General features: G+C 40.6%; 1 protein-coding gene across 1 annotated transcript; it reads left to right on the top strand.

Moving 5' to 3' along the window:
- The first annotated feature begins 2,832 nt into the window (after positions 1-2,832).
- LOC146624099 (ADP/ATP translocase 2) lies at positions 2,833-6,525 on the top strand. Its single transcript, XM_085364467.1, has 4 exons — positions 2,833-3,028; positions 3,863-4,349; positions 4,436-4,576; positions 4,699-6,525. The coding sequence occupies exons 1-4, from the start codon at positions 2,918-2,920 to the stop codon at positions 4,854-4,856; spliced, it is 897 nt and encodes a 298-aa protein (XP_085220593.1). The 5' UTR covers positions 2,833-2,917; the 3' UTR covers positions 4,857-6,525.
- The last annotated feature ends 2,269 nt before the right edge of the window (positions 6,526-8,794 follow it).

Raw genomic sequence — 8,794 nt, 5'->3', positions numbered from 1 at the left:
TGGATAGTTAGGGATTAGGAAACTCGCACCCGGCTCACTGCAGCTCAGTGACCCGTCTCCTGCCACATCCAGCCTCCCCTGCCGCTGCGCCCTCACGGACTGACTGACTGAGGTTGATCGGATGGTCTAGCAGCCTATACAAAGTTGGCAAAAACTGAACAGGAGCGATTCAAGTTCTCGCGATTTTTGTTGTTCCATTTATTTTTCGGATCCCGGTTATATTGATCTCTGTCGGACGCCAATTCCAAAATCATTTATCCACAAAAGAAGAAAGAGAGAGAGAAGAAAGTTTCTCTGCAGCTGATCGCGACAAAGCTCCCATCAGTCACACACCGTACCGTAACCTCCCGAGCGCGAGCTGTGTGGCGTTTGCGCTTCTGCTTCCCTGGCAGCTCCACAGTTGTCCAGCCAGAGTTGAGAGCAGACTGAGACTGCACGGTGCAACTCTTGTTAAAGGCGCAATGTGATTGGCCCAATGCAACGAGCGATTGTGGCCAAAGGGACGTGAAAATGTTTCCAGTGGGAGAACAGCTGGGTCCCAGAAGGAAAATATGGGCATCAACTTTATGGACAACGTGCATCTGTTATTGAGGTTACACGGGGAAAAAAAGTTAGCACCATTACTGTGAATCTACTCAACTCTTCACGTGTTGTGTTTAGTTTTTGATGGTCGGTTGTGTTCAAAGCATAGCTCCAGTGAATGAACATGAATGCTTTCGACCTTGACGCTTATAATAGGCTTTTGTGCCATGCCAGGCTGCATTCAGAGGAAATCTGAGGAAGACGAACCTTTGTTTCCGTTTGGACTATATGTCCACGGTTATAAATCGTTTTGGGGTTTTTGTTTCCTCCACAGCTGCCTTAAATTAAACAGCTCTCATCCTTTCCATCGAGACTGGTCTGCAGTTCAGGCTTTTCCCATTCATATCAGTTTATAGCAGGAGTGGAACTGTGAGATCTTAATTTGTTCCAGTGCTGTGGCTGATCTGTGGGGGGAATGTGGTTATCCACAGAGGAATGAATTCAGAAATACTAAAATAAGACTGCTCACCTGTAACGCTAAGGTGATTTCACTCCCTTGTGTTTGTTATTGCACGATTCCGTCTTTCATTATTTCCTCAACTTCTCTCACTTTCAGTATTTTACAAAGATTTGTAGCATCGTTGAAAAGCTTTCAAGTATAGCATCCACTTTTTTAATAAATTGCTTTCTTCTTCTTCTTTTTACTTTAAGGTGTTTGTTTGTGGTTTCGTGGAGTTCACAAGCCTATATGTTTTTTAAAAAAATGCTCCACTCAAAAAACATGATTAAATACACCCACAGCTGCCTCTCAATAAAGGCGAACAAAAGCAATTTGAAATTGCAAAGTGCGTGCAATTGACCTGCTGTCCTCACTGTAATTAAAAGCAGAGGGATTAATGGATTAATTTACACATCCTGTTGAAATGTATTCTCAAGTGGCAGCAAGAAATACAAGTGGACAGTGACTGGCGTTAAAATGCACATGCAGACAAACAAGACCAACCACACAGGGCATTTCATAAGGAACTGTAAATATCAGAGGGCAACGCAAGATTTTGAGAAAAAACTAAACATTTTTCCAGGGTGCTTTTAAATTTTGAATAGGCAAATATTTTCTCACAGCAGTACCAAGGGGGTTCATTTAATACGCTGTTAGCCCTTTCACCTTCAGAAGCTGGTCTGTGGTAGGATTTCTTAGAGATGGCTAGACACTGACTGCTGTACATGGCATGACAGCAGCACCTCCCTGTGGTCAACACTGCGCATGAGCCAAGAAACGTGCAGCTCGCAGATCCAAATGCTCAAATACAGTTAAAAATATATGTTGAGTGTTAGTGATGTTATGGTTTTACATAATAATGTCAAAAAATCAATAAAACAAAGTCAACAAGTATATTATTCGATGATCTGTGGTTTGAAAGAAAGTCAATGGCTTTTATAAATAGTCAGACAAGCAGAAAAGCCATTAAGATAGATAGATAGATAGATAGATAGATAGATAGATAGATAGATAGATAGATAGATAGATAGATAGATAGATAGATAGATAGATAGATAGATAGATAGACAGACACATAAAACTGAGGCCAAGTCTTCTGCCGCCCTCTGGTGTACATATGTGCTTAAGTCTACTAGATAGATTAAATATCTATTTGCAGCATTGTCACAATGGTGACTCACACACACCTAAAGGTGGCTTTCAGAGGGTAGTTGTGGTACCAGCAGTGCAGGTGCAGAAATGAACAAGCATCGAATATCATCCTAGCTGACTCTGCGTAGTACGTGAAGAATTATCTGCAGGCTGGTGCAGTGATTTAACCGTTTAGTGTAAATATGCAGATCAGGGCAAAACTAGAATGCGAAACCTATGTTAATAGAGTCACACGTAACACTGAAAATGAGTACAGGCTGTGCCAGAGTTGTTTCATAACAGGTAATATGCCGTTAATAATTGTAGGGATTACGCATCTTTAAGGTCCTTGATAGATGAACCTCACGGTATGATTCACACCAAGAATTGGAAACTGTCTCGTTACCCACCATAGTGATTCTGAGCAGGAAGCCAAAAAGGAACGAGAACACGGTCTGTCTCATTTTGGTTTTCGGTCTAAATTAAGGCACTTCACGTGAATTTAATTATAATTCAGGAATTACTCGCCTGGGGTCGAGACAACTACGTAAAGTGACGACAAGACAAATTGGACCGTTTTATTGGCGGAGCAGCGCGTGACGTGGAGGCTAGTTCTCGTGTAGTATCGCGATCCGATATGTGAAATAAATCCCCGGCGCAGCTACACAATCGGCCATTTTGTCGGTGCAGGCCATCAGCCACAGAGGGCAGAGGGGCGTATAGTATTTACTAGTTACCTGGAAGACGCATCAAGAACATCGCAATATGAACGATACACTTGTTTCATTCGCCAAGGATTTCTTGGCCGGTGGTATTTCTGCTGCCATCTCCAAAACAGCCGTCGCCCCTATTGAGAGAGTGAAGCTTCTCCTTCAGGTAAAACTCTTTGACTGGCGGAAAGCCGTTAGCCGGCTAGCTTGTGTAATCTTACTCACTGCCATTTAAAAGTATTAATCGAATACTAATTGAGTAGCTTGTACATAAACTAATTGCAGCTTGCTTATTATAATGTTTATCCGGAAACGGTGAAACTATAAAGAGGGACTGCTTCAATCATTTGAGGTCACGACAGGATGGGGAAATGACCTACACGAGCCCGGCTGCTAACGCTAGCTTTATTACACGTTAACCTTAGCCGGCATAGCTAACAAAGGACAAACACGAGAACACTCTGTACGAACAGCCGGCAACTCGTCTGGATTATTTAAAGCGCTGGTATCTCAACTGTAGTTACACGGGGATAACATGATTATAGTGTTCTCGGTAAAATTTGGCGGCGTATCATTGTGGTGGCCCATGTACCCCCGGATGTTAGGCAGCGTTTAGCACGACTGCTAAGCTAAAGCCCGGGCGGTAGTCAATCACAGCCAGATCAGCAAGTTTTACATCCCTTCTTGTTCAACCCGAACAACGACATTGTATTACACCCTGCATTTAGTGACATTTGTGTTATTTGAGGCTTAGTGTCTGTCTGTGTGAGCGTGATTAAATTAATAGATGGTTAACCACGTCCGAATTAACTAGTCAGATTACAATTCAACACGGTAGTCATCATTAATTACTGATATCTGTTTAAGAATTTCTCTTGTGGTTCCTGCAATTTTTATAGCTTCAAGGTCACAACAAAGGGACCTTGTCGCTGTAAAGTGGTTCCTTAGCTTCCTGATTTTTAACCTCAGTCTGTGTGATTCTCCTTTTCTCTTAATCCAGGTCCAGCATGCCAGTAAGCAGATCACAGCTGATAAGCAGTACAAGGGTATCATGGACTGCGTTGTCCGTATTCCCAAGGAGCAGGGATTCCTTTCCTTCTGGAGAGGTAACCTTGCCAATGTCATCAGATATTTCCCCACCCAGGCCCTCAACTTTGCCTTCAAGGACAAGTACAAGAAGGTCTTCCTTGATGGCGTCGACAAGCGCACGCAGTTCTGGAGGTACTTTGCTGGCAACCTGGCCTCTGGTGGTGCTGCTGGAGCCACCTCCCTCTGTTTCGTGTACCCCCTTGACTTCGCCCGTACCCGTCTGGCAGCTGATGTGGGAAAGGCAGGAGCCGGGAGAGAGTTCTCAGGTCTGGGTGACTGCCTGGTTAAGATCTTCAAGTCTGACGGCTTGAAAGGATTGTACCAGGGCTTCAATGTGTCTGTGCAGGGCATCATTATCTACAGGGCTGCATACTTCGGCATCTATGATACAGCTAAGGGTATGTTTATTTCGCACTGATCATAAAGCGATTCATCTGCATCTATTGGTGTTGTAAATAATTTACCTTTCCTTTTGTGCTTGCAGGAATGCTTCCAGACCCCAAAAACACCCACATTGTGGTGAGCTGGATGATTGCACAGACTGTGACAGCCGTTGCTGGCCTGACTTCATACCCCTTCGATACTGTCCGTAGACGTATGATGATGCAGTCCGGACGTAAAGGAGGTGAGTGTATTTGTAACATGCGTCACCTAGACATGAACCCAGAAGTTACAGTTGATCTGTTCTATATTGAGTTTTATTTCGTAGCTAACTCTTTTTTTTCTTTTTCTTTTTCCCTTCCTCAGCTGAAATCATGTACACCGGGACCATTGATTGCTGGCGCAAGATCGCACGCGATGAGGGTGGTAAGGCTTTCTTCAAGGGAGCCTGGTCCAACGTGCTCAGAGGCATGGGCGGCGCCTTCGTGCTGGTGTTGTACGATGAGCTGAAGAAGGTCCTCTAAATCTTCATTGTCACATCACTGTCCAATTTGGCTAAATGTAATAACTTTCCATTTCTACGGACTCTGCGTTCTGCCTTATTTATGGGAACAAACTTCTCACCAATAGTGAGAGATGGCTGTACGTTGTGCATCTTTGATTTTAAAACGTTCCACACCCTGTTTACCAATGTCATTCCTGTTTAAAAAGAAATATGATACCTCCTCCTGTCATTCACTAGGTTTGTATGGTCCCAACTTGAATAAATTTATTCTGGGGAACAAACTAAACAATTTATGTCTACTGTCTCCAATACTGTTATAGCATGGGATGAACACTCACTTGGATAATGAAATGCACGAAGTGGATTACACCCAATGGCTATATTTACTCATGCTTATCTCTCCCTGAGCCTTTCTCCATTTGACCGTGGCCACTTCTAGGATTGTAGAGTAGAATACTCGAGTGTCACCTCCTTTGTTGTGCCACTCAGATTGTTAGTAGCACAATCTATAGCTTGTATACTGACCTTACTGAGGTTCTGTTTCTAGGTTATCTTTCACAGCACATGTAAATTGACAGTATTGCAGTTTTAGTTATTCAAACAGCTGGAAAATGTAAATCTTAAGAGAAATATATAAAATAGAATTTATATAGTTCAAGATATCCCTCTCATTGGATATTCAGTGTCTGAATAAATATAGCTCTTAAATTTAGAAGAACAGAATGACTACCACGCATCCAAGACACCAACTGAATTCAAATCTATTCTCACATCCATCACAAGTTGCTTTGGCGATGTAAGAAGTTTGGTTTTGCTTTGTCAACCTAAATAGCAAACATGATTATAAGGTGTGGTGCATGTTAAGTGAGCTGCAAATGACTGGCTAGGTGAACACTTGCTTTATTAGTCATATCTGTAGCCAGGCAGAGTGTTATGGGAGAAATACTTCCTACATACTTTCTACATTTTTCATAAGTAATAAAGCCTATATGACATAGTGTAAATTAACATAGGTGTAATTTGATTATATAGATATATAAATTATGAGAGAGAGAGAGTTTAAGGTAAACTTGGCAGGTATGTAAAAAAATGGCATGGCTTTTTTTTCTTTTTTTAAACCTAATGAAAAGTCAGATTAAAGATAAAGCAGCGATTAAGAGGCCCTTACAAGTTTCAATATACAATCTGGTTTCGGTCTACTTAACCCGAGATACTGAATGTGGACAGCAGGGGGCGCCAGTTGCATACAGCGTGAAACTAGATCAGCTCTGCTAAACTGCTCCCACTGAGAGTTTCTTAATGAGGAGTGTCTAAAGCTCAAACAGGCTTTAAATCTTATCAGAATATTATGACAACAAAACAAAGGCTCACCCTGACCCAACCGAGATAAACAATCATCACAAACAGCCAGGCAGTGTTTGCTATGTTGAACTTATTACTTCAATACAGCGAAACCTGCTGCCTGTATAACTCGTTTCAGAAGGTTAAAGAGGTGTTGATGCATTCCAGAGTGATGCTGTGTAACTGTAGCCTGTACTGTAACACTGTAACTTAAATGTTGTTGTTCCTCTATTACATTGTAAAAAAGAAAAAAAAAGTAATACACCTTACAATAAAGCACCGAGAGCCTGACAAAGTAAAGGAAGAATATTTGTCCAGTGCATTTAAAATGACAAATGTTAAAGTGTTTATAAAGTTGCTAATAAAGTGGACAGATACAGAACTGTTTGCTCAGTGTCTTACATCAATTTAAATGAAACCCTTTGCATTTTACTTTGCTTTGACGAGAGATTCACCTCTAAATCGTTTGGAAATATGAATTAAAAAACCGGCAAATCACTTTCCTGTTTGTACTGAGAGCGTGGGTGTAGCCATATAAAGAAAGGGAATGATTTGCCAAGGCAGTAGAGCTATGTTTGTCCTACACAAGTTTAATTTGCAGTCATAAACACCAATAACGTATGCATCTGAATAAAATGCATACAGTACACATTATCTTCTTTGCCTTCTCCCTGTCTGCTCTTGCTGGGTAATGTTTTTGCCAAATCACACCTGTCATATTATCCATTCTTTAGACATCTGCTAATCTGTTAATGAGTATTATTGAAGCGCATGGTTGACATGTTTTTTCTTTAACTTTGCTTGTGGAAATAAGGAGCACTGTTTACAGCACATAGCTCTAATCTGAATATCAATAAAAGCTTGTATTGATCTTGCTCGGGTTGTTCTCCGTCCACACACACAGTATGTTAATCAGTGTAAAAAGCCCCAGCGCAAACCACGTTTGATATGGCCATATCTGAGAATCATCTGCGGCCTTGCGCAGCCACGTGCTGTACTTTGCAGCAGCTCGGGGGTAAAAACGCACACCTAACAACGGGACACACCTGCTCTTTGGTTCCTGCTGAAATCATCTCTGTAGCTCTTTCCACATTGGTCGTGCCAGTTTCCTCCCACAGTCTAAACACTTGTGAGTCAAGTGGACTGTACTCTTGAATTGTCTGTAGGTGTGAAGTACGACTGCGACTGTTTATTAATCATTGTTAGATTTGTAACCAACTGACAGCTTGTCCGGGGTGTTCCCTGCCTCCTGCACAGTGCATTCTGGGATACATTCCAGCCTGTTGTTCATTATCTCGTCACTTCCAACTGTGTTTGGAATCAACACGCACCACAACACACCAGGCTAATATTATTTATGAGCTTAATTTTAGCTACGACGGGTAATTTATTCGAATAAATTGACTCCGAGCATTTCATCTATATGTTTATCTGATTTTAAGGATTAACTGGATGTTAGTACTTTGCGGCAGCGCAGTTGGGAAATGTGAGTCCTATTATTATTATCATTATTATTACTACACAGGCATTCATTGATCCAAAGACAAAAGATAAAAGAGCACAAAAAGAAAACAGCAACAAGACTTTCTGTGAAGTACAGGAAAGTACTAGTTTTTATTCCTTCATAATCAAACTTCACAAACAGCTTGAACTTGTACAATACCTCAGAGAGTGAAAATTACAAAAAAAGTGCTGGTAACATTTACAAAAATCATCCTTACTTAGCAACAATCAGTTTATTCTTCCACACTTTTTTTAGTCTTTTGTATTAAGGCTTAATACTTCTGTATAAAGTATATGCAAGATAAGTCTTCACAGTTTTTCGAAAAAAGTCACAATATTATGTAACATAATGAAGCTTTTACGGCTATTTTCTTTATAATAACAAATACACATCACTGGTAAATATATGTGAAATACAGGGCTTATTGTAAAATGGCAAGTAATGATACTGTTTGCTGAGATAAATTGATTCCACACACTGTTATAGGAAAGTTCTGACATACCCTTGCTATAACTGAAGGAGGAGGAGAAAAAAAAATATGATAAGCATAAACACTTGGGAGATCGCCTCCAAACTTTGGCACATCCCATGAAACAATTTCACAAAGAATGAGATTTATTTTTGAAATCATACATATGGAAGAATAGTTAAACTGGCATAAAGTGAAAACATGCTGTGTAGTAAGGTGCTAAAATCAGAGATATTACACTGCCAGCCTTTTTTTTTTTTTTCCTTTTTTACCCCACATGGACTGACATGAATAAGGTGCATTTGTAAGACTCAAAAGCATGATGTAGGCCTTTCTTAGATGTCAACGAAATATGCAATAAATACAAGTCTTCAAAAACGACCTAAATGAATTTGACCAATAGTCTCGAGGCGACCTCGTATACTCATGCGTTCCCATGGATTCAGAAAAATGAAAATCTCTTCTGCAGTTGTGTAACTCTAACTGTGGCATGTGAAAGTAAAAGCTGTATTGTATCGGTAAAATGGTATGTGTTATTTGATTTTTTTTTTTGTGTTGTTTTTTCTGTTTTTGTTTCGTTTTACCTTTAACTGTCGTGAAAAACTGGATGAGTAAGGAGATGGAATTTGAAAACTAAATGCGA

The sequence above is a fragment of the Diplotaxodon limnothrissa genome, linkage group LG10 (assembly GCF_057381915.1).
Source record: "Diplotaxodon limnothrissa isolate DT_005_m linkage group LG10, D_limnothrissa_male_GT1.1, whole genome shotgun sequence".
NCBI lineage: Eukaryota > Metazoa > Chordata > Actinopteri > Cichliformes > Cichlidae > Diplotaxodon > Diplotaxodon limnothrissa.
This window is presented reverse-complemented; position numbering and strand designations above follow the sequence as displayed.